Below are 26,680 nucleotides of genomic sequence, written 5' to 3' on the forward strand. Positions count from 1 at the left end.
ACTTGGGGCTCGCAGAACGCGCTTTAAACGTCGTGAGCTCGCTGAATTCACCAAATAGGACAGACTAATGGGTTTCGATTAATCGGCGACACTCTGCTGTGGCACACATCAAACGACCAATTTTATTTAACCTTAGCCACCACGACGCGGCCAACCCAGACGTCGTGCGACGACGGAAGTGCTGGCAAGCAGGAAGCAAACACGCCTGTGCTCTCGACCCAGGGAACATGAACGCTTCATACGCGGCTAAAGCTACCCCACCAATACATGTCGGAAGGGAACAGAAATCGGCGCAAGTAAGTCTACAGACGAGAATGCCTAAGATATAGGAAATCTCAATTCATCACGAAAGCGACTACACTTACAAGTTATCAGCTTAACACTCCTTAAAATTACTTATAAGTTATAAGACGAAATATTAGCGCTTGCTGATACGAGGCTTAAGACATACTCATCTACAATGGGTGCTTTGCCTCCGACACAGATTATGTTACAAATTTAATTTCGTCGATTCAGTTTGTAACATAGAATACTGTTACACTTGCATAGGATATGACCTGGAACAACAAATTGCGATCAGTTACACTGACCGATGAAGATACACACAGTCGCTCGGAGGCGAATTAGCATACCAGGTCCAATTTCACATTAGCGCAGACGTCGCCCTGCAGTATCGCAGACAAAAAAATAAGAAAACAGCACTTATCTTCACTCAGATGTGAAGGAGCCGTGACCTGCAGGACCCCAAGCCGGGGTGTTATCGCCTCCAATATGTAGAGGCAGTCTTCGATGTGCCGTAAAATTTAAGCTTACAGAGTAGGCCAGGAACTTGCCGAGAAGGTTGCACGCGATCTCGGCTGCTCTTCCCGGAACTCTCCGCTATCAATCCTTAAGCGAGCCAGCAACGCTCGCCCCGGCCTATTTAACCACTCGTTGCTTCTCGAGGTCCATACCGGCAAGGCGTACTGGACAGGCGGAGGCCCCCAAAAGCAACAACTTGCCAGCCACTTACCCTCCAGCCAACTGACTGTTCCAGGGCTCCCCAAACCAACATCACACGCCTCGGCCAAAGACCCTAGTTCGCGACATATGATCATATCAATATCGGCAACCCAAGTACACTACTGGCGTGCTACAGACGCTAAATTTAACCGACAGGAAGAAGATGCTGTGATGTGCAAGTGATTAGCTTTCCAGAGCAGTCACACAAGGTTGGCGCCGGTGGCGTCACCTACCACGTGCTGAGGAAAGTTTCCAACCGATTTCTCATACACAAACACCAGTTGACCGGCGTTGCCTGGTGACACGCTGTTGTGATGCCTCGTGAAAGGAGGAGAAATGCGTACCGTCACGTTTCCGACTTTTATAACGGTCGGATTGTAACCTATCGCGATTGCGGTTTATCGTATCGCGATATTGCTGCTGGCGTTGGTAGAGATCCAAAGACTGTTAGCAGAATATGGAATCGGTGTGTTCAGGAGGGTAATACGGAACGCCGTGCTGGATCCCAGCTGCCTCGTATCACTAACAGTCGAGATGACAGGCATCTTATCCGGATGGCTTTAACGGATCCTGCAGCCACGTCTCGATCCCTGAGTCAAGACATGGGGAGATTTGTAAGACAATAACCATCTGCACGAACAGTTAGACTGTTTGCAGCAGCATGGACAATCAGCTCTGAGACCATGGCTGCGGTTACCCTTGACGCTGCATCACAGACAGGGGCGCCTACGATGGTGTACTCAACGACGAACCTGGGTGCACGAATGGCAAAACGTAATTTTTTTCGGATGAATCCAGGTTCTGTTTACAGCATCATTGCGGTCGCATCTGTGTTTGGCGGCATCGTGGTGAACGCACATTGGACGCATGTATTCGTCATCGCCATACTGGCGTATCACCCGACCTGATGGGATGGGGTGCCATTTGTTACACGTCTCGGTCACCTCTTGTTCGCATTGACGGCACTTTGAGCAATGGACGTTCCATTTTAGATGTGTTACGACCCGTGGCTCTACCCTTCATTCGATTCCTGCGAAACCCTACATTTCAGCAGGATAATGCACGACCCCATGTTGCAGGTCCTGTACGGGCCTTTCTAGATGCAGAAAATGTTCGACTCTGCCCTGGCCAGCACATTCTCCAGACCTCTCAACAACTGAAAACGTCTGGTCAATGGTGGCCGAGCGACTGGCTCGTCGCAATACGCCAGTCACTACTCTTGACGAACTGTGGTATCGTGTTGAAGCTGCATGGGCAGCTGTACCTGTATACGCCATCCAAGCTCTGTTTGACTCAATGCCCAGGCGTATCAAGGCCGTTATTACGGCCAGAGGTGGTTGTTCTGGGTACTGATTTCTTAGGATCTATGCACCCAAATTGCGTGAAATCACATGTCAGTTCTAGTATAAAATATTTGTCCAATGAATACCCGTTTATTATCTGCATTTCTTCTTGGTGTAGCAAATTTTAATGGCCAGTAGTGTAGTTAGTGGCGCCAGCGGAATGCCATGCCGCCAAAATTAAAGCCACCGTGGCTCACATCTTTCTTGGATAACCTTTCGTAGAAATAGGGAGATACCGATGATCGTGTCTACCCTTTTTATCAACAAACTCTTCTGAAAATCGGGGTTAGAATGAGTCTGATGACGACGCTTCATCGTGTGGGATCTTTGGCTACTAGCAAGATGGCTTCGCCATGTTATTCCCGAGGAAGAAAGGACCTGCACTTACACCCTGACCGGATTTCAACCACATGTACACCGGTGTTCCTCAGTGGCCTGTCTTCAGGAGACATCCGCTATGTGGACAGGTGTCTGCAACAGTTTTGGTGACAAGACAACACAAAGACGGAAATAACAACGCGGTTTGTTACTGCTGAGAACTCAGAACGTGGTCACTGCAGGCGCTAGTCTACATCTGCATCTACGTGTTTACTCTGCTATTCACAATAACGTGCCTGGCAGAGGTTTCAATGAACCACCTTCAAGCTGTCTCTCTACAGTTCCATTCTCGAACGGCACGCGGGAAAAGCGAGCACTTAAATTTTTCTGTGTGAGCCCTGACTTCTCTTATTTTATCGTGATGATCATTTCTCCCTATGTAGGTGGGTGGCAACAGAATGTTTTCGCAATCGGAAGAGAAAACTGGTGATTGAAATTTAATGAAAAAACTCAATCGCAACGATAAACGCCTTTGTTTTAATGATTACCACTCCAATTCACGTATCATGTCTGTGACACTATCTCCCCTCTCGCCGTCAGGTGCCGTTAAAGTGGATAACAGGAGACACAGCCAGCGCGGAACTGTTTCCCTCCGCGAGTTACGTACCAGAAAACAGTCCGCTTTGTATACCTCCGCCTCAGCAATGCTCAGGCTGGCGCACGGCCTCCGAGAAGCCAATCATCGTCGGGAATTACGCTGGGAAATCGCGCCGACCACTCCGTGGTTCCTCATTGAGAGAAACAGCCGACCAGCGGCGACCTCCGCTGACGAGCCCTTTTCTCGGCATACACCGGTTTACAGACCTAGGCCTCGTGCTACACCTGTTCTAGGGCTTCATTATGAACCTTCTCACGGAGTTAAAAGATAGTGTTATCTCTTTCCTATAACCCACATAGACTGTACATTTGCTTGCAGATGTTATTTCTTCTTGTAACTGTAAAATGGTTCAAATGGCTCTCAGGACTATGCAACTAAACTTCTTAGGTCATCAGTCCCCTAGAACTTAGAACTACTTAAACCTAACTAACCTAAGGACATCACACACATCCATGCCCGAGGCAGGATTCGAACCTGCGACAGTAGCGGTCGCGCGGCTCCAGACTGCAGCGCCTAGAACCGCTCGGACACTCCGGCCGGCCCTGTAACTGTACCCTGAATAAACGTGTTATTACTTCCGGTCTACTTGATGTTGTTTTATCTGTATGTACCAAATCCTGGTATACAACACATCAAAGGGAAAAGACTCGAATTTGTCTGCCGACAAAGAAACGACACACTTTCTGGCTGCTCTAGCGCCATTGCACCATGTAAACGGCGCTATTGGTCTATTTAGTTACGACCCAATCATCATCTTCCTTCCACAGGATGTCCTGCATGGTAACGATGAATATGTGTCTTGCTACACTACCAAAAGCGTCTTCAAATGACTGAAAGAGATCAATGAAGCACTATATTTCCCTGATCAGGCCAAATGATTTTCCTCTTTGCTGTGCGAACCCTCCTGCGCACACACCTCCATGGGAAGTACACCAGACAGGGTGCCAGCAGGTATCTACAGATTCTTAACACTGATTATATTCACTTAGAATTCAACTAGATTTTATTTCTGCGGTAAACAGATTTAATATGTACTGTTAAGATTTTGAGAGGTAGCATTAGGGAATGATTGACTGTAAGAGGGGAATGAAATACCATAGAAGAGAATGGATAATTTTGAGAGATTAAATAGAGAAGTCAGCAGAGGATCATGTAGATACAAAGACAAGGCCTGATAGATATTCTTATATAACACAGAAGATACTGAATTCCATTGACGGAACGATAAAATGTGCAAAAATGCAGTAAATGAATCAGACGAAAGAAAAGACGGACGTCTAAAAATGAGACTGACAAAAAATGCAAAATGATGAAGGATGAATGGATACAGGACAAATGCAAGGTTGTAGAAATACTCGTGACTTGGGAAAAGGTAGATGCCAGCATAAAAAATAAAGATACCTTTGGAGAAAAGAGAAGCAGTTTTATGAACATGTTGTTGTTGTTGTTGTTGTTGTTGTGGTCTTCAATCCAGAGACTGGTTTGATGCAGCTCTCCACGCTACTCTATCCTGTGCAAGCTTCTTCATCTCCCAGTACGTACTGCAACCTACATCCTTCTGAATCTGCTTAGTGTATTCATCTCTTGGTCTCTCTCTTCGATTTTTACCCTCCACGCTGCCCTCCAGTACTAAATTGGTGATCCCTTAATGCCTCAGAACATGTCCTACCAACCGATCCCTTCTTCTATTCAAGTTGTGCCACAAACTCCTCTTCTCCCCAATTATATTCAATACCTCCTCATTAGTTATGAAATCTACCCATCTAATCTTCGGCATTCTTCTGTAGCATCACATTTCGAAAGCTTCTACTCTCTCATTCTCTTAACTATTTATCGTCCACGTTTCACTTCCATACATGGCTACACTCCAAACAAATACTTTCAGAAACGACTTCCTAACACTTAAATCAATACTCGATGTTAACAAATTTCTCTTCTTCAGAAACGCTTTCCTTGCCATTGCCAGTCTACATTTTATATCTTGTCTACTTCGACCATCATCAGTTACTATTCTCCCCAAATAGCAAAACTCCTTTACTACTTTAAGTGTCTCATTTCCTAATCTAATTCCCTCAGCATCACCCGACTTAACTCGACTACATTCAGTTATCCTTGTTTTGCTTTTGTCGATGTTCATCTTATGCCCTCCTTTCAAGACACTGTCCATTCCGTTCAACTGCTCTTCCAAGTCCTTTGCTGTTTCTGACAGAATTACTGTGTCATCGGCGAACCTCAAAGTTTTTATTTCTTCTCCGTGGATTTTAATACCTACTCCGAACTTTTCTTTTGTTTCCTTTAGTGCTTGCTCAATATACAGATTGAATAGCATAGGGGAGAGGCTACAACCATGTCTCATTCCCTTACCAACCACTGCTTCCCTTTCATGTCACTCGACTCTTATAACTGACATCTGCTTTCTGTACAAATTGTAAATAGCCTTTCGCTCCCTGTATTTTACCCCTGCCACCTTCAGAATTTGAAAGAGAGTATTCCAGTCAACATTGTCAAACGCTTTTTCTAAGTCTACAAATGCTAGAAACGTAGGTTTGCCTTTCCTTAATCTTTCTTCTAAAATAAGTCGTAGGGTCAGTATTGCCTCACGTGTTCCAACATTTCTACGGAATACAAACTGATCTTCCCCGAGGTCGGCTTCTACCAGTTTTTCCATTTCTCCGTAAAGAATTCGCGTTAGTATTTTGCAACTGTGTCTTATTAAACTGATAGTTTGCTAATTTTCACATCTGTCAACACCTGCTTTCTTTGGAATTGGAATTATTATATTCTTCTTGAAGTCTGAGGGTATTTCGCCTGTTTAATACATCATGCTCACCAGATGGTACAGTTTTGTCAGGACTGGCTCTCCCAAGGCCGTCAGTAGTTCCAATGGAATGTTGTCTACTCCGGGGGCCTTGTTTCGACTCAGGTCTTTCAGTGCTCTGACAAACTCTTCAAGCAGTATCGTATCTTCCATTTCATCTTCATCTACATCCTCTTCCATTTCCATAATATTGTCCTGAAGTACATCACCCTTGTATAGACCCTCTATATACTCCTTCCACCTTTCTGCTTTCCCTTCTTTGGTTAGAACTGGGTTTCCATCTGAGCTCTTGATATTCATACAAGTGGTTCTCTTTTCTCCAAAGGTCTCTCTAATTTTCCTGTAGGCAGTATCTGTCTCACCCCTCGTGAGATAAGCCTCTACATCCTTACATTTGTCCTCTAGCCATCCCTGCTTAGCCATTTTGCACTTCCTGTCGATCTCATTTTTGAGACGTTTGTATTCCTTTTTGCCTGCTTCACTTACTGCATTTTTGTATTTTCTCCTTTCATCAATTAAATTCAGTATCTCTTCTGTTACCCAAGGATTTCAACTAGCCCTCGTCTTTTTACCTACTTGATCCTCTGTTGCCTTCACTATTTCATTCCTCAAAGCTACCCATTCTTCTTCTACTGTATTTCTTTCCCCCATCCCTGTCAATTGTTCGCTTATGCTCTCCCTGAAACTCTGTACAACCTCTAGTTCTTTCAGTTTATCCAGGTCCCATCTCCTTAAATTCCCACCTTTTTGCCGTTTCTTCAGTTTTAATCTACAGCTCATAACCAATAGATTGTGGTTAGAGTCCACATCTGCTCCTGGAAATGTCTTTCGAAACCTGGTTCCTGAATCTCTGTCTTACCATTATATAATGTATCTGAAACCTGTCTGTATCTCAGGGCTTCTTCCATGTATACAACCTTCTTTTATGATTCTTGAACCAAGTGTTATCTGTGATTAAGTTATGCTCTGTGCAAAATTCTACTTGGCGGCTTCCTCTTCCATTTGTTAGCCGCAATCCATATTCACCTACTACGATACCTTCTCTTCCTTTTCCTCCTGTCGAATTTCAGACTCCCATGACTATTAAATTTTCGTCTCCCTTCACTATCTGAATAATTTCTTTTATCTCATCATACATTTCATCAATTTCTTCATCGTCTGCAGAGCTAGTTGGCATATAAACTTGTACTACTGTAGTAGGCGTGGGCTTCGTGTCCATCTCGGCCACAATAATGCGTTCACTATGCTGCTTGTAGTAGCTTACCCGCACTCCTATTTTTTTTATTCATTATTAAACCAACTCCTGCATTACCCCTATTTTATTTTGTATTTATAACCCTGTATTCACCTGACCAAAAGTCTTCTTCCTCCTGCCACCTAACTTCACTAAGCCCATATACCTAACTTTAACCTATCCTTTTCCCTTTTTAAATTTTCGAACCTACCTGCCCGATTAAGGGATCTGACATTCCACGCTCCGATCCGTAGAACTCCAGTTTTCTTTCTCCTGATAACGACGTCCTCCTGAGTAGTCCCCGCCCGGAGATCCGAATGGGGGACTATTTTACCTCCGGAATATTTTACCCAAGAGGACGCCATCATCATTTAATCATACAGTAAAACTGCATGCCCTCGCGAAAAATTACTGCTGTGGTTTCCCCTTGCTTTCAGCCGTTCGCAGTACCAGGGCAGCAAGGCCGTTTTGGTTAGTGTTACAAGGCCAGATCAGTCAATCATCCAGACTGTTGCCCCTGAAACTTCTGAATAGGCTGCTGCCCCTCTTCAGGAACCACACGTTTGTCTGGCCTCTCAACAGGTACCTCTCCGTTGTGGTTGCACCTATGGTTCGGCTATCTGTGTCGTTGAGGCACGCAAACCTCCCCACCAACGGCAAGGTCCATGGTTCATGGGGTGGTTTATGAACATACAGAGGAGAAATGGCAAGACAGTAATAAGAAAAGAATGGAAAACTGTAAAGTTGAAAGAGAACATAGAAGATCTACGTAAGGGAAACATGCTCGAGGACAATATTACAGAAATAGTAGAGGATGTAGATGAGAATGAGATGGAAGAAAAATTTAACAGAGCAGTGAAAGACCTTAGTGAAAACAAGGCCCCTGAAGTAGACAACACTTCCTCGGAATTATTCAGTTCCATGATGAAACCAGCAGAAGAATGGAAAAACTTAAAGAAGCAGATTTTGAGACCCGAAGAAATGTAGGAACACGTGATGCAGTGGTATCTTACACTTACGAGTTATATTCGAGGATACATTGGAGAAAGGGAAACTTATGTTCACAGTATCTGAAGATTTTGAGAAAACATTTGACAATATTTAGTGGCCTACACGCTTTGAAATTTTGAAGACAGAGGGGATAAAATACAGGGAGCGAAATGTTATTTACAACTTGTGCAGAAACCAGAGTGCAATTATAAGAGTCGAAGGACACGAAAGAGACAAAACTAGATTGCCGTAATAACGGTCGAAATACAAGAAAGGGAAGCAGTAGTTGGGAAGGGCGTGAAACAGGGTTGTAGCATTTCACCGGTATTATTCTGTGTATACAGTGAACAAGCAGTAACGGAAACCAAGGAGGAATTTGGAAAAGAAATTAAAACTTTGACGTTTGTCATTGTTATCGTAATTGTGTCAGGGACGGCAAAGTATTTGTAAGAGCAGTTGTACGGAATGGATAGTGTCTTGAAAAGAGGACAAGATGAACATAAACAAAAGTGAAACAAGGGTAATGGAATGTGGTGGAATTAAGCAGTAAATGAGTTTAGCTACTTGGACAGAAAAATAAGTGCCACGGCCGAAGTGGAGAGGAAATGAAATGGAGATTGGCTATAGTAAAAAAAGCTTTTTACGAAAAAGGAAATTTGCTAACATTTAATATAAATTTAAATATTAGGAAATCTCTTCTGAAAGTATTTATCTAGAGGGTAGTCTTGAATGGAAGTGAAACGTGGACGATGGGTAGTTCAGACAAGAAGGGGCTAGAAGCTTTTGAAGTGTGATGCTGCCGATGATTGGGTAGATCGAATAACTAATGAGGTGATATCGAATCGAACTGAGGAATAAACAATCTATGGCACAACTTGACTAAAAGACGGGGTCGGTTTACAGAACACATTCGCAAGCATCAAGGATTAGTCAATTTGATAACGGTGAGAAGTGTGGAGGAGAGAGGGCGGCAGATAAAAATTGTAGAGGGAGACGTAGGCTTGAATACAGTAAGCAGATTCCGATGGGCATAGGCTGTAGTGGTTATTCAGAAATGGAGACGCTTGCATAGGACAGACTAGCGTCGAGAACTGCATCGAATTGGTCATCAGACTGAAAAACCACAACTGTAACAACATTAACAACGAGTAATCTTGATGGTAGCATAGCTTTCATAATAATGTTTATATGACTGCGAGGCATCTGTTCCTTCGGACATTGTCCAAACAAACAGACACTAGCCATTCATATAACTGATTCACCTTGATGGGCACTGATTCCACAACCTTCAGTACGGGTTTCTTAACATCGGTTTGTTGCAGGATTCTCGAACATATTCTCAGTTCGAATACTATTTGGGCGCAACATTGGAGAGCGATATGAAGTGGGAGAAGCATGTAATGGCAGTTGTGGGGAAGGCGGATAGTCGTCTTCGGTTCATTGGTAGAATTTTGGGAAGATGTGGTTCATCTGTAAGGGAGGCCGTTTATGAAACACTAAAACGACCTTTTCTTGAGTACTGCTCGAGCGTTTGGGATCCCTATCTTGTCGGATTGAGGGAGGGCATAGAAGCAATTCAGAGGCGGGCTGCTAGATTTGCTACTGGTATGTTTGATCATCACGCGAGTGTTGCGGAAATGCTTCAGGAACTCGGGTGGGAGTCTCTAGAGGAAAGGAGGCGTTCTTTTCGTGAATCGCTACCGATAAAATTTAGAGAACCAGCATTTGAGGCTGACTGCAGTACAATTTTACTGCCGCCAACTTACGTTTCGCGGAAAGACCACAAAGATAAGATAAGAGAGATTAGGGCTCGTACAGAGGCATATAGGCAGTCATTTTTCCCTCATTCTGTTTGGGAGTGGAACAGGGAGAGAAGATGCTAGTTGTGGTACTAGGTACCCTCCACCACGCACCGTATGGTGGATTGCGGAGTATGTATGTAGATGTAGATGTAGTTGTAGACGCACAGTTGCGTTCGACCTCCATGAATCTAAAATTAGCGAGCATGGAGGACATGGACGGCAGTTGTGAATGTGTGGCGCTGGGTGTGAGTGTGAGTCGGCCGGGAGAGAGTCGGGATCGTCCACGAATTTACAATAAAAACTGTGTCCGGGTGGTGCAATGGGCAACGCAACTGTCTAGTAAGCCGAAGATCTTGGGTTGGGGTCCGGGTCCGACACGGCATGTTGATCAGTCGTCGCTGATTTCGCTTAAAGTCTCGATGCAGCTGATGTAGCTTTGAGGATAACAGACGAGCTAATTCGAAGGACAAACAAAGGTTCTGAATGGAGAAAATTAACATTTGCAAACCAGAGAGCAGTACGCTAACCATATTCGTTCCAAGGAGGAAAATTAGAGAAAGTAAAGACAGTAAAAGTTATAAATTTAAATATAAATGTGATGATTTTCTTGGCCCAAATTTTATTTCCCTTTTGTGCGCTTGAATGACTATCAGATATCAATGTCTCAGTTACAGGTACTATTTTCTCTAGTCAGAAAAGAACACTAAAACCACGGAAGAAGAACGCTGAAAGTGTGGAATGATAGAGCTGTCATGTGTTGGTATTGTCGTCGTTTTTTGACATTACTATAACAAACGGTAATTTGATATTTCTTTCAGTGTTTCAGTGTTTCTATCTTCGGATGATGCGTCGATTTTCTGTGTGATAACAGTGTGGCACAGAGATTCCGCACACTCAGAATTTGTGAACCGTTAGGACCATACAGAGTTAGACTTCAATCAATTCTCTCCGTAAACTCGTTCTGACAGACAACACGTTGCCTTTTGTGCCTACACTTAGGTACCCTAAATACACTGCCTGACATGATATGGAGAACGGTCACTTGACTTACTATGGGCTTGGCCACACAATATGTTACACCTGTCCCCACAACGAGTTGTGAAGCAAAAAGCTGTTAGGAGTTCTCATTGAGCCATGTTCTATAGTCAACATTTGCTTTGCCTCGGAAGTTTGGTCGGACATTAGTTCGCAGAACCCCTAGGCCCTGGCGTGCTGTAATTATTTTTGTCTCTATACAGACATAAGGAAGTGGCGTCCTGCGTCAAACAATTATTTTCTGCTCAGCAGTATAGCGTACCGGCGGCCAATGTCACGGAGGAGTTACGTAACGCCTAGTACTTAGCTTGAAGGTTCTCCATGTAATGTAGCGTTATTTCCATGCGCCAGAAAAAGTTAATGAATAAGAAAAGGAATGAAAAGTGAATCTGTTACTCTCAAACGGAATGTAGGTTTTTCAGAAAATTCCTTACTGATTAAAACTGCTTATTGAACAACAACTCGGCTCTAACCTGGACCACTACTTTTCGCATTACAGTCTGAGTTATCCAGATAAGACTCGTGACTTACATAAAACCTTTTATATCTCTCTGCACTTTTCAATTGCGTTGCATCGTAGATCGTAAATAAGCGAAATGTCGCAGTAGTTAAGACTTTGGACTCGAATTCGGGAGGACAGCGCTTCAAATCGCCGTCCGACCATGCACACTCAGTTTGTTTTCGTGGTTTCCCTAAATTCCTTAAGACAAATCCCGGAAAGGTTCCTCTGGAAAGGTCATGTTCGATTTCCTTTCTAAATTCAAGAATTACTTCCATCCCTAATGACCTCGTCGTCGACACGACGTTAAACGTTAATCTTCCTTGCTTCCTTTATGGATTGCGTGTGTAAAGCTCAACCTGGATCGTTTCTGTGATAACCTGTGGTGAGCTAAGTCTGGTGCAAATTTTGTATAGAATATGACAGGGTTCTATCGGGATCTTTGTTTAATTTTAGTGATTTTAGCGTTTTTCGACGCTACTGACGGTAATATGTGTTTACGCATTTTTGCAGTGGCGCGGGAAGAAAAGTGGCGCAATATTTCTGCCTCTTCCTTAGTAGAGGAATACGTAGAAACTTAATTCAGTAATTCTACTTTTGCTTTGCTCCCCTCAGTTTCACCTCCTGAGTCACACAAAAGTGTCTGGACACTAACTGTGGTGCCATTGGCGGCCTATACATATGACAAAATCTTTCAATAAGATTCGGCTTCATACATAGCCCTCTTGAGAGAAAAATGTTTTTCACTCAGCGCCTATTATAGCCCTGGGCTTTATTTTACACCTAGTATACAGTAGTCACTGTTTCTTCAGGTTTTCACAGTGACCGAATACCATGGAGGATCCTTCAAGTCACGAACTTTCCTTCTAGATACATAGCTTTCCAGTGTATAGTTAACTTTTCTTTTAAACTTGATACGCAATTCTTCCCCTTGCTCCTGTTCAGGGGCAAATAACTGAATTTCTTCTTTGAGATAAAACGAGACTACCTCTTTACCTACCTTACTGAACATGTTGGTAGTAATTTTTGTATTAGGTGCCCTTTGTATATCAGTAATCATTGTTGGTACAGTTGCCTCATGGTCGCTGATTCCACATTCAATATTGACGTCCTCAAAGATATCAGGTCAATTTGTTGCTATTAGGTCTAATGTATTTCTATTGTGCCCGAAGAAAGAAAACCACTCCAGTTAAGTGGCTCAAAATACCCCTTGGGCACTGCTGTACATTGTGCTGACAAAAAATTGTTAAGAAAAAAAATTCGATACGTTACCCCGTTCCCGATTTCATTAGCACTGACGTTAGCCAATCACGTAGATGAGCGCGCAAATTGAAGCACTAGCATGCGCTAAAATGCGGCAATGCACAGATATCTGTGGGTCAATGAGTTACTGGTTGTTAAAATGCTCATTTCCATTGAAAATGAGCCTTTTTCGGAAATGGAATTTAAGCTACGTTCTCAAAACCAACATATATTCAGTTTGATGAAACTAAACAATAAATATGTTGTATGTATTTGCACGTGCAAAGGCGTTATTGCCTAACTTCAACGCTAATTAAATCGGAAACGGTGGAAAGTATCAGATTCTTTTGTTAAAAGTTATTTCTCAGCACTACCTACCCTGCAATTATATTACCATGCTCTTCAGACTGGTTCTGACACCCCGTATGGCTCTTACTTTCACGGCTACTAACATTTTGTTGGTGGAGTGGTCTTAAGTCCGAAGACTGGTCTGATGCAGCTCTCTGTGCTACTCTATCCTGTGCAAACCTCTTTATCTCCGAACAACTACTGCAACCTACATCCTTCTGAATCTACTTACTGTAGTCATCTCTTGGTCTCATCTACGATTTTTACCATACACACTTCCCTCCAGTACTAAATTAGTGATCCCTTGGTGTCTTAGAATGTATCCTATCAACCTACCACTTCTTCTGTTCACGTTGTCTCACAATTTTTTTCTCTCCCCAATTCTTTTCAGTACCTCCTCATTACTTACGTGTTTTACCTGTCTCATCTTCAACATTCTTCTCTAGCACCACATTTCAAGAGCTTCTACTTTCTTCTCGTCTAAAATGTTTATCGTCTATGTTTGACTTACACACATGGCTACACTCCATACAAATACTTTCATACACTTAAAAATATTCGATGTTAACGAATTTTTCTTCTTCGGAAACTCTTTTCTTGCCATTACCGCTCTTTATTTTATATCCTCTCCAACTTTGGCAATCACCAGTTTTCTTGCTGCCCAAATAGCAAAAGTCATCAACTACTTAAAGTGTTTCGTTTCCCAATCAAATTCTGTTAGCATCACCTGATTAAATGGGACTACATTCCGGTATACTTGCTTTGCTTTCTTTGACGTTCATCTTATATCCTCCTTTCAAGACGCTGTACATTCCGTTCAACTGCTCTTTAAGATCCTTTACTGTCTCAGACAGAATTACAATATCATCGGCAAACCTTAAAATTGATCTTCTTCCCGGACATTGAATCCTACTCAGAATTTTTCTTTGGTTTCTTTCACTGATTGGTCAGTGTACAGACTGAATAACGTCTGGGATAGATTACAGCCCTGTCTCACTCCCTTCTCAAACACTGCTTCCCTTTCATGCCTATCGACTACTATGGATGCCGTCTGGTTTCTATATAAGTTGTAAATGACCTATTGCTCCCTGTATTTTATCCCTGCTACCTTCGGAATTTCAAAGAGAGTATTCTAGTCGGTTCTGTCAAACCTTCGTTTAAATCTGCTTTCCTTAACCGATCTTGTAAGATAATTCGAAGGGGCAGTACTGTCTCGCGTTTCCTACGTTTCTCCAGAATTCAAATTGATCTTCGCCATGGTCGGCTATACCATATCCTCCACTCTTCTATAAAGAAGGGGCATCCATACGAAATCCCGTCACAAGTGTAAAGTAACGGCAAAGATTTTATTAACTCAAAAACGTAGTTATTCACAGTACATATACTCCAAAACAGTCGCCAAAACTGTTGGCACATTTATCCCGTTGCGACACTAGCCAGTCGATTCCATCCTTGAAGAAGGTAGTAGGCTGTCGGATCCAGATCTGGATCCAGTCACACACTTCTTCGTCCATTGCGTATCGATGTCCGCCAATAGCTTGGTTCAAATGGCTCTGAGCACTATGGGACTTAGCATCTGAGGTCATCAGACCCCTAGAACTTAGACTTACTTAAACCTAACTAACGTAAGGACACCACACACATCCATGCCCGATGCAGGATTCGAACCTGCGACCGTAGCGGTCTCGCAGTTCCAGACTGAAGCACCTAGAAGCGCGAGACCACCGCGGCCGGCGTCGAATCACATATGAAGGGCTTATTTCAGTAGTGGTACAAGTCCATTTTTGTTCATTTTGAGATACACACTCCTAAAGTTAAACGAGCGCTGAAAAATCTGCAGCTGTGATACCAGAAATATTCAAGCATATGGCTTCTTGCTGGAGATGCGAACATCTTGTGTTAGAGATCCAAACACATGAAAGTCACACGGTGAAACGTCGCGACTAAACGGTGGATGTTCTAGCGTTTCCCACTGAAACTGCTGCTATGTCGTCTTCACGCATTGGCCGTGTGTGGGCCGGCATTATCTTGCAGGAGGATAACGCGATCGGAGAACATGCCGCGGCGTTACGACTTGATGGCTCGTCTAAGGTTCTCTAAAGTGCCTTGAAAACGCTGGGCATTAATGGTAGTTCCTCGTTCCAGGAACCTGACAAGCAGTTCGTGCTTACTCGCCTGCATGTTCGGCAGTGGACGATAACTTGTGTGGCCACCTTCTCTTCGGCGTGAAACCACACTGGTGCTATTCAACATCAAACGGTGCGCACGATTCAGTCTCTCTGGCAGTAGATGGCGCCACCATACGTGTAAGGCGAAGGTAGACGCACTGACCAGGTTTCATTTGAATGAAGCTAATATTTTGCTGCCAAGACTTATTAAACTGGTACTGCTGTAATACTCACACCTGTCAGCACCTGCTTTCTTTGTAGTTGGAATTCTTATATTCTTCTTTAAGTGTGAGGGTATTTCGCCTGTCTCATACATCTTGCACACCAAGTGGAAGAGTTTTTCATGTCTGGCTCTTCGAAGGCTGTCAGTAGTTACGATGGCATGTCGTCTACTTCAGGGATCTTGTTGCGACTTAGGTCTTTCACTGTTGTGGCAAATTCTTCTCGCAGTATAATATCTCCCAACTTATCGTCATTTATGACCTGTTCCATTTATATAGTGTTGCCTCAAGTACATTTCCCTTGTACAGGCGTTCTATGTACTATAACAATATGTTACTGAGATGAAAAAATTCCTTGAGGTATTTAACCATTTTTGAACTTTGGTAAAGGAGAAATGCTTCTGAATTTTTGAGGCTGTCGGTCTGGTAGGGCTTTAGCACGTTATTACGACTGTCGGCCCACCTCACTGACGTCCATCTGCTGTAGAACTTGTAGACTCCAAGAGCATATTCTAAGTTTAGACATAATGATGTTCCTCAAACTTTATGACTGCTTAGTGCCTAACAGCCTGGAACCTGAAAACATTGACGACCAACTCATACATTTCTCAGATGACATCCTGAAAGCCGTGGATCAAGACACTCAGGTGCACTTGGTATTTCTTGACTTCCGGAAAGCATTTGATTCTGCACCACAACAGCCAATGTTGATAAAGAGACGGTAAAATGGGGTGTCAACCAAAGTCTGTGACTGGATTGAGGATTTCTTGGTAGGAATGACGTTGCATGTTACCTTGGATTGAGAGTCGTCTACAGAATTAGAAGTAACTTCAGGCATGCCTCATGGAATTGTGTTGGAACCCTTGTTATTAACATCATGTATTAATGACATGGTAGACATCATTAATAGTGAATTCATACGTTTCACACATGGTGCAATTACCTATAATCAAATACAACCTGAAAAAGATGCACGAATCCTCGGTAAGATCTCGATTGGATTTAAGAGGAACGCAAATATTAGCAATTTTGTTTTGAAGACACAGAAACGGTACATTTTGCGTTTCACAAACAGCAGAAAAGAAATATCGTATGATTACATCAAGGAATCTAAATTAATATCAGCCGATTCTAAATTAAGATCAGCCGATTAAGATCAGCAGTACCCAGGTATAACAATTTCTAGGGTTATGAAATGAGTCGTTCACATGTACTAAACCGTAAGTAAGCCGGGCGACAGACTTAGATTCATTGTCAGGAAACCGGGAAAATCCAATCACTCTATAGAAACTACTGGCCTATCACTCGTACGTCTTAGAATATTGTTCAAATGTTTGGCACCCATGCCGGATAGGGTTAGTAGAGGACACTGAATGTTTAGACAAAAGGGCAACGCTAATGGTCACAGGTATGTCTGACCTACGGGAGGGCGCCTCAGAAATGTTGAAAAACCTAAATTGCCAGACGCTTGTAAACAGTCGCCGTTTATATCACGAAAGATTAGTTCCAAGATTTCGAGAACCAATACGAAGGGACCTTGAAGAACAGACTAAACTAATTTCAGCACCTGCAGAGGCTTTTAAGCAGTCGTTCTTCCTGTGCTCTATACGAAACTAGTATAGGCAGAAGCTCTAACAATGCGTCTAACAGTGATTTTGCAGAGTATGAATCAGATGTGGACGTAGAATTTTACCGTTCCTTCACGAAATTTGAGAGCTGTGTCTGAAGCGTAATTGAGTGTATGTTACTAGTGATGAGCTTTAGCTATCGTGCAAAGATTTGTTATGTTGTCAATGATGTGAGAATGGAGACGGTGAAACCAGCAGTCGGCTCATAGCCTACTGCTTGAGCACTAAGAGGCCCCTCGACTAAACTCCTCTAACCGACGGAGTAGTCAACATTAACAGCGTCAAACTCCGCACTCTGTCAAGCCACAAAGGCGTTTGGAATTTAATACAGGGTAATAACTCAGATTCTGGTGTTAAGAAACCTTGAGTCCAAACCTCGATTTCCCTACCGTCGAAATGCTGTCGATGAAAATGCATTCACCACAAGTATTCTAGTTGGATATCTCCGCCGGCCGCGGTGGTCTAGCGGTTCTAGGCGCTCAGTCCGGAACCGCGCGACTGCTACGGTCGCAGGTTCGAATCCTGCCTCGGGCATGGATGTATATGATGTCCTTAGGTTGGTTAGGTTTAAGTAGTTCTAAGTTCTAGGGGAGTGATGACCACAGATGTTAAGTCCCATAGTGCTCAGAGCCATTTTTTTGGATATCTCCCGATCGGGCGCCACCACACAGGCTCGTGCTAGCAACCTTCCCTATAGAGGGTCATTTAGTACAATTAGTAAGTATGGCGAGAGATTAATGAGACGGTTAAGGCTATGGGCTCATAATCGGGAGTAACGAGATTCAAGTTCCCGCCCAGCATTCCAACTTTAATTTTTTCATACTTTCTTCACCTTTGCTGAGTCCAGGTTTGTTCTCGATCTCCAGTGATTTCGGCTTCAAAGAGACGGTAAGCCTTAATCTCTCTTCCTTCCTTCCAGAGCGACTTGCTCTGTGTATGTGAGTGTATCTGTGTCTTGTTGTCAGGAACATTTATTTGCAATACATTCCTTGAAAAGAGTTCCTTCTATGAGGACCTCCAAAAAAAAAAAACCTAAAACTTAACTGCAGCACTTTATCATGAAAATCAGCCTAGAAAATGAAGCTTAGAAACATGTAAATATTGTCTCGGCAGGTGGCAGAGAAAGCACTGTTCAGAGGCAGGCGTCTATCCCCGCGTGGCGCAATGAGGACTGCGACAGGCGCTACCTGCAGGACATCACCGAGAACTTCATCTGCGCCGGCTACGCCCAGGGAGGGAAGGACGCTTGCCAGGTGAGCCCACACCATCGCGTAACATACATTCTCTTGAACTCTGGACTGTTAGAGCAGCAGCTAAGCACGAAGAGTGTCTAATAAGTTACTTTTAATTGTATGTTACTGAAATTTCAATGTCGCCTTTATTGTAAGTTAAACAACCTAAGCAAAATTAAAATACAGATATAAAAATAGAGTGCATGCTGATACAGTAAATTGAAACAGAAGTCACTGTTCAGCGGCGGTGCAGTCGTAGTATTCTTGTTGTGGAGGCTGGTCTTGCTCCGATTGCTACAATGACATTCTACTGTTGGTCAGCGGCGTTGTCAGATTACTGGAGTTGGTGGTCAGGAAGTGCCAAACGAATAAGGAATCCATATTGAATAATCAAGTGAGGCAGCAATTAGTAAACATATGTTACTGACGGTTTAACTGTAGGGTGGCTTTCCAAAGTTTCCTTGAGTAGGATATATTTATTTCGCCAATGCAGAATCGACGAGCCTAAACATCCACTTCGACCAGATCAATGTAATGTTCTGTATCCAGATTGTGGCGTGTTTTGATCCTACAAATTTTTATCTTTGTCTAATAATCTCGATTTTGATGCATGATGAACTACAGTCTTTCCTTAGTTATATTTTATTACGTAACATGGGGGAAACACTGCCATGAGATCGTGGATTATATCACTTAATAAAGAGAATAACAAGTAAATTAGAAAATAATTCAGTATATTAATCAATAATTATTATGAAAATGGGGTTACTGTACAAGACATTGGTTTAAAACCATTAATAATAATTAGCACACAGGCGGATTACTGATCATCACCTACCATAAGGAAATGCCGCTATATGAAATGAAATCTCAAATGAATGCAGTGCCTGTTGCTACAGTTGGGAGATGGGGATGTACTAGATGTGGCCTACATCTGAATAAGAGACGGAAAGATAGATTGGCTGAGATCCGTACAGGTGGGATGGATCCCTATGGTTGCTAGTGTGAGAGGGGCACCCTTTCTTTTGGTCAGTCTCAGGATTGAGGCACCCTATTACGAAATAAGTTAAAATAACAGAAGAGCTCTAAAATTGCTTAAGAAATCACAGCAAAGTAAGACTAGCTTCTTTCATAAAACTACACTACTGCCCATTAAAACTGCTACACCAAGAAGAAATGCAGATGATAAATGACATGTGATTACATTAACACGCAATTTGGGTGCATAGATCCTGAGAAATCAGTACCCAGAACAACCACCTCTGGCCGTGATAGGCCTGGGCATTGAGTCAGAGCTTGGGTGGCGTGTACAGGTACAGCTGCCCAGGCAACTTCAACACGATACCACAGTTCTTTAACAGTAATGACTGGAGGATTGTGACGAGCCAGTTGCTCGACCACCATTAACCAGACGTTTTCAATTGATGAAAGATCTGGAGAAAGTGCTGGCCAGGGAAGCAGTCGAACATTTTCTGTATCCAGAAAGGCTCGCAACTTGCGGTCGTGCATTAGCCTGTTGAAATGTAGGGTTTCGCAGGGATCGAATGAAGGGTAGAGCCACGGGTCGAAACACATTTTGAAATGTAACGTCCAATGTTCAAAGTGACGTCAATGCAAACAAGAGGTGACCGAGACGTGTAACCAATGGCACCCCATACCATCACGTCAGGTAATACGCCAGTATGGCGATGACGAATACACGCTTCCAATGTGCGTTCAACACGATGTCGCCAAACACGGATGCGACCATCATGATGCTGTAAACAGAACCTGGATTCATACGAAAAAATGACGTTTTGCCATTCGTGCACCCAGGTTCGTCGTTGAGTACACCATTGTAGGCGCTCCTGTCTGTGATGTAGCGTCAAGGGTAACCGCAGCCATGGTCTCAGAGCTGATTGTCCATGCTGCTGCAAACAGTCTAACTGTTCGTGCAGATGGTTATTGTCTTACAAACCTCCCCATGTCTTGACTCAGGGATCGAGACGTGGCTGCACGATCCGTTACAGCCATGCGGATAAGATGCCTGTCATTTCGACTGCTAGTGATACGAGGCCGTTGGGATCCAGCACGGCGTTCCGTATTACCCTCCTGAACCCACCGATTCCATATTCTGCTAACAGTCATTGGATCTCGACCAGCGCGAGCAGCAATGTCGCGATACGATAAACCGCAATCGCGATAGGCTACAATCCGACCTTTATCAAAGTCGGACACGTGATGGTAGGCATTTCTCCTACTTACACGAGGCATCACAACAACGTTTCACCAGGCAACGCCGGTCAACTGCTGTTTGTGTATGAGAAATCGGTTGGAAAGTTTCCTCTTGTCAGCACATTGTAGGTGTCGCCACCTTGTGTGAATGCTCTGAAAAGCTAATCATTTGCATAACACAGCATCTTCTTCCTGTCGGTTAAATTTCGCGTCTGTAGCACGTCATCTTCGTGGTGTAGCAATTTTAATGGCCAGTAGTGTAGTAGAGAACTGGGTAATAAGACAGAAGAGCTTCTTCTTGTCTGTATAGAAAAATTAGAGAGCTATGAAAAGACAGACATCTTATGCCTATTGAGTCCCATACAACCACAGGCTTCATGAAGTTAAATATAAAATTTTACACTCTAGTGTCTTACTCATGTGTAATCAATATCTGAAAAGCAAGAGTTGTGACATATATTAAGTCAGAATACATTGAGGCAAGTAGACTGTGCAGTGATTAGCACATGGAACTCTGTACTTGTGAGTTAATACCGAAAAATAGTTATCTTTAAATTTTAACCGTATGTAGATCCCCACTGGCAAATTTTGAACTGTTTATTAGGAATCTGGATTCCTAGTTACGCTATCTGCCAGGCAGCAGCAAGCAGCGTGCTCTGCCTGACCATGATGCACATTTAGTTGGGATAAATAAGATAGTGCCTTTCAATAATGATACTCCTCAATGGTGATTTCAATGTAGATTGTCACAGGATTCTGCTAGAAAAATGATCTGCAAACTATATTTGGATCCTGCAATTTGACCTGAGTATTTAACTTTCCACCATGGATGGACGAAGACAGAAGAACTCTTTGATGAACGTCATAGCAAGAAAATAACTGTATACCCAGTAACAAATGCTCTGAATGATCATGGTGCACATTTAGTTTGGATAAATAAGAGAATGCCTTTCACTAATGATACTTCTCATTGGAAATCAGTAAGAATACTTAATGACTCCTGAAAAAATGTTTTTAAGGATAGTTTACAAGAATGACCTGGGATGAAATTTATGATGAACCAAATGCCGACACAAAATTTAATCTACTCCATGATAAATTTCTATCATTATTTGAAAATAGCTTTCGGCATAAGGTAATCAGAAAGGACATTAAACAGCCATGTACAAAACCATGAATCACTAGGGGACTTAAAGTATCTTGTCAAGGGAAAACGGCAATGTTTATGTTGGCAAGAAAAAGTAGAGATCCTACAGTAGTTGAAGACTACAAAATCTACTCAAAAGTAGTAAGAAAAGTTGAGAAAAATCAAGGAATATGCACAGTATGCCATAAATCAGTATTTCTGACAACAAACGTGAGGTTACATCAAATGTAGTGAAACAAGAGGCAGAACAACCAGCTACAGAACAGGATATTGAATGAAATAGAAGACTATAAATAATGATGGAATTAAATAGATGGGCTAGAAATAATGAGTCACAGGTAGTGAATGTTTAATAATCATTTCTTAAGTATTGTAGAAAATACATGGGCAAACAGTTCAAGACAAAAATCACAGCAGTGTGTTGAAAAAGTAGTCCTCATAAAATTGAGTCATATGAGTGTAACACCAACTTCTCCTTCTGAAATTAAGAAAATTGCATGTTCTCTAAAAAAATTAAAAACTCGCCTGAAGTTGACGGTGTTTCTAATAGAGTACTAACGATTTCTCCCCATCTAACAAGCTAAGCACCGTTTTATCTGAAACATGCAATGCATCACTGCTTCAAAGCATTATTTGAGAGAGATTGAAATATGCAGTTGTGAAGCCCCTCTTTAAGAAAGTTGATAAAGGTTAGTAACTACTCATCTGTTTCGTTACTAACATCATTTTTAAATTTTTGAAAGGTGATGTATTCTAGAATAGTATCTCACCTGAGTATCAATAAGATTCTCAGTAATTCACTGTTCAAATGGCGGAAGGCTTTCCGTAAAGAGAATGTCCTTTACACTTTCATTCACCAAATATTATACCTATTAAGGAACAAAAAAACGCCGGTCAGTAATTTCTGCGACCTATATGAGGCATTTAACTGTGTAATTCACAATAGTATCCTAGGTAAACTGAGGTTTTATGGGATTTATGATATAGCCAAATAATGAGTGTCATATCCACCCAAAAGAATGCAGAAAGTCGTACTTAGTAATTCAACAAAGTAATTCAGCTATTGCGGCCAGGAGAGATTATTATAATTGGGGAAGAAATCAAGTGTGGGGTTCTTCAAGATAGTCTTAGGTCTGTTATTGTTCCTTGTAAATGTTAACGATCTTCTGCCTAATATGCAGGAAGCAGAATTTGTTCTTTTTGCGGATGGCACTAGTACTGTAATGAACTCAAACATACAAACAGCAACAGAGGAAATGGTAAATAACATTCTTAAAAGTATCATTGACTGGTTTTCTGCAAATGTCTCACTCTCAGTTTTAAGAAAGACAACATATTCAGCTCTCCACATCTAGAGGCACTACACCAGGGTTAAGTGTAACACTTGGTGAAGAAGTAATAAATAGGGAGAAACTACATAATTCTTAGATGTCCTTGCTGATGAGAATTTAAATGGGAAAAAAACACATTTTGGAACTTATAAAACAACTTAGCTCAGCTACATTTGCACTTGGAATCATCGCAAATCTGACAAATCAGTATGTTGGCGTATTCTGCATATTTTCATTCAGTAACGTCGTCATCTGGAGTAATGTTATGGGGTGACTCATCTTTAAAAAAGAAAACTCCCATTGCTCAATAACTTGCTGTAAGAATAATACGTGGTTCTCACTCACGATCTTCTTGTACGCATCTCTTCAACGAGTTTTGTATTTTGACTACTCCTTTACAGTATATTTATTCCTTCATGAAGTTTTTTTGTAAATAATCCACTACAGTTCAAAAGAAACAATGATGTACATAATTATAATAGCAGAAGGAAAACTGGCATTCTTCGCTCCACATTAAGGTTTAGCACAAAAAGGGGTACACAATGCTCAAACAAAAATTTTTGATACTTGAGCAGTGATATCAAATGTCTGGCAGATGGAAAAGTAAAATTTGAAAACAAACTGATCAAGTTACTCGTTGACAACTCCTTCTATTCCTTAAATGAATTTTTATTAGTGTAATGTGTAAAGGATGGAAGTAGGAATTACTAACTCACATCCGTCTGTAAGAAAACCACTTGTGAATGATCGCCCTGTAGCCATATTTAAAAAATAATTTGTTAATTTGTGATGTGAATAGAAAATCCGCATCATATTTTACAATTTATGGTGCAAATGATCCATGGAATATGAAACTAACTCACTAACTATTTATCTCATATTTTTTTCTGGAACGGTTGGGGAAACTCGATCATGGGGGGTGGGTCAGGTAGCAAATGTTACTCCTCGTTAAAACTGCAATATCGTAACATTCACTGATTTTTTTAAGGTAGGATAACGACAGTTACAGTCAAATGGATCCAAGGGATTTTTGCAGACAGTAAGAGACTGTCAAGACAACAAACTTTTAACATGGGTTGAAAAAAAGAGGTTAAGTCTTGTGGAAGCCTTTAGAAGATGCATTCTACGGAGTGTGGTACACCACTGCGAACGATGGGTTGTGTTTGCTATTAATTGGGTGGATGCAGTTCTTTTTTTTTCAAACAAGTACAAATTTCAGTGAGATAGATATAGTACTATGTCAGTGCTAGAGGTCTCAGGTCATTAAATAGTGACATCTACGAAATAGTTCATTATATCCTATATACCGTGTGATTCCGTGATAAGGTTACACACTTTCAGAGATGATGGAGAAGTGTAACTGTATCAATCCATGATAAGGGATCCCGGTCTGGAAGCGACCGAATCGAAAGTTAAAAGGGGAAATCGTTACGATATGTCTGACAGTGAAATTCTTTAACTCCAAGCTTTTGCTTTTCGTATTTTGGGAGGTAGTATGGACCAAAACAAGAAAAATTTGTCTAGAAAACATGGGATCTAAAATGTATACCTTGAGAGCTAGTAGCACTTGTTCTGTAGAAGAGAAACGTTTCACAGCACCAAAGATGCACTTTAGAGCGTATCGTTTAAGGACTTTTTTCTTATTTTGATCCATTCTACCTCCTAATGTAACACAAATTGATACATTTCCCTTTCTCTATCATCCCTGACAGTCTATAACCTCATCACGGAATCCCCTGTATGTGCAAGATAACAAAATTTTATCGAGTTAGCAAGTTACATATCCCACAGATCATTTGGACGCTTCTTTTATAGAAATGATGTGGAACGAGCCAGTTTACAGACTGTGTAGGTATGATTAGTGTTAAGAGTTGTGTTGATTTGGGGGGAAGAGACCAAACTACGAGGTCATCGGTCTCATCAGATTAGGGAAGGATGGGGAAGGAAGTAGGCCGTGCCCTTTCAAAGGAACCATCCCAGCATTTGCCTGAAGTGATTTAGGGAAATCACGGAAAACCTAAATCAGGATGGCCGAACGCAGGATTGAACCGTCGTCCTCCCGAATGCGAGTCCAGTGTGCTAACCACTGCGCCACCTTGCTCGGTTTAGTGTTAAGATTAAGAAACACATAATTTTTTTAGTCCTAATCTTACAATTACAATTAAAAATAAGTTTTCTTTTACTTGCACTCAATTTTTAGGTAGAAATTCGTCAATGGAATAGAAAGAGTTGTCTAGGAGTAAAGGTTTTAACTTAGATTTAAATTTAAAACTTGCTTTGCTACCTGTCAGACATGTTATTGTCAAAATAGTCAAAACCTTTTGTTGCTGCATATCGAACTCCTTTCTGGGCCACAGACAGTTATTATAATGGTTAATGAAGGTCATTTTTCCCTTTAGTGTTGTAGGTATGGACATGACGGTTTTTCTCAAATTCTGGTGGATTATTTATGACGCATTTCGCTACCGAATTGTGACATAGAAACAAAAACAAAATATCCTTTGTGCATGAACTGACGTGCTCCGAAATACGCCGCTTGACAAAAACAAGTAGAGCACCCAGAAGATGTGATCGGATGTCAATGTAAGTTCGCACACGTGCACATCATCGGTGGTATTACACTTTCAATTCTCCATGACAGACTCAACGGCCACCGGAGTACATTAGTGTTGTTCGTTTTTAGTGTTGTTACTCGGCCTGGTAGGGTGTATACGGAGCGTGAATAGCGTCAGATGTTGAGTGATCGCTATGAAGGACACGGAGATGCTGGGTACTCGTATGAGGCACCTTTACCAGAACCTCTCAGTGTGTGAATGGGGTCGCATTGTGGGACTTCATTTGGCCGGTTGATCTGATCGGAACTGTGAGGTATTCGGATGTGACAGTGGCCCGATGTGCGGCTGCATGTGGACATGAGGGCGGGCAAACAAATCAGGGTTCGCATCGCCCACATCTGACCACTGCAAGGGAAGATCGCCGCCAACTGTGCACCAAGCACACCATAACCTCTTCACATCTGCGCCTGCATCCGAGAACAAGTAAGGGATTCCTTGATTAGGGAATAAGCATCCCCTGCGTAGGCTGTTGTTCACGTAACACAAACGGCTGTTTTTGGAGTGATATCGTTACCAGGAAACATCGATTGCTGATGTATGTCGTCGCACTGTGCTCAGCGATGAAACGCGGTTGGGTAGTACCCCGGATGACCAACATGGGCGTGTATGGCGGCGGCCTGGCGAGAGGTCACATTCTTACAATGTTTTAGAGAGGCACAACGGTGTTACTCCTGGTGTCACGGCGTGTGAGACATCTGGTAAGACTTCAGGTCATGGTGGTAGTCATTGCCGGAACTCTGATGACTCATCAGTATGTCACGGACATCCTGTGTCCTTACGTGCTACCTCTATTACGACAGTATCATGATATCATTTTTCAACTGGACAATGCTTG

At 42.3% G+C, this 26,680-nt stretch overlaps 1 protein-coding gene across 1 annotated transcript in view; it reads left to right on the plus strand.

Moving 5' to 3' along the window:
• The window catches only part of LOC126269465 (proclotting enzyme), a 330,057-nt gene that overhangs the window by 299,650 nt on the left and 3,727 nt on the right, over positions 1–26,680 (plus strand). Inside the window, exon 10 of the mRNA XM_049973995.1 lies at positions 18,420–18,559. Coding sequence (XP_049829952.1) covers positions 18,420–18,559 — 140 coding nt within the window. The remainder of the gene's footprint in view (positions 1–18,419; positions 18,560–26,680) is intronic.

This window comes from Schistocerca gregaria, chromosome 1 (genome assembly GCF_023897955.1).
Source record: "Schistocerca gregaria isolate iqSchGreg1 chromosome 1, iqSchGreg1.2, whole genome shotgun sequence".
In the NCBI taxonomy this organism is placed as follows: Eukaryota; Metazoa; Arthropoda; class Insecta; order Orthoptera; family Acrididae; genus Schistocerca; species Schistocerca gregaria.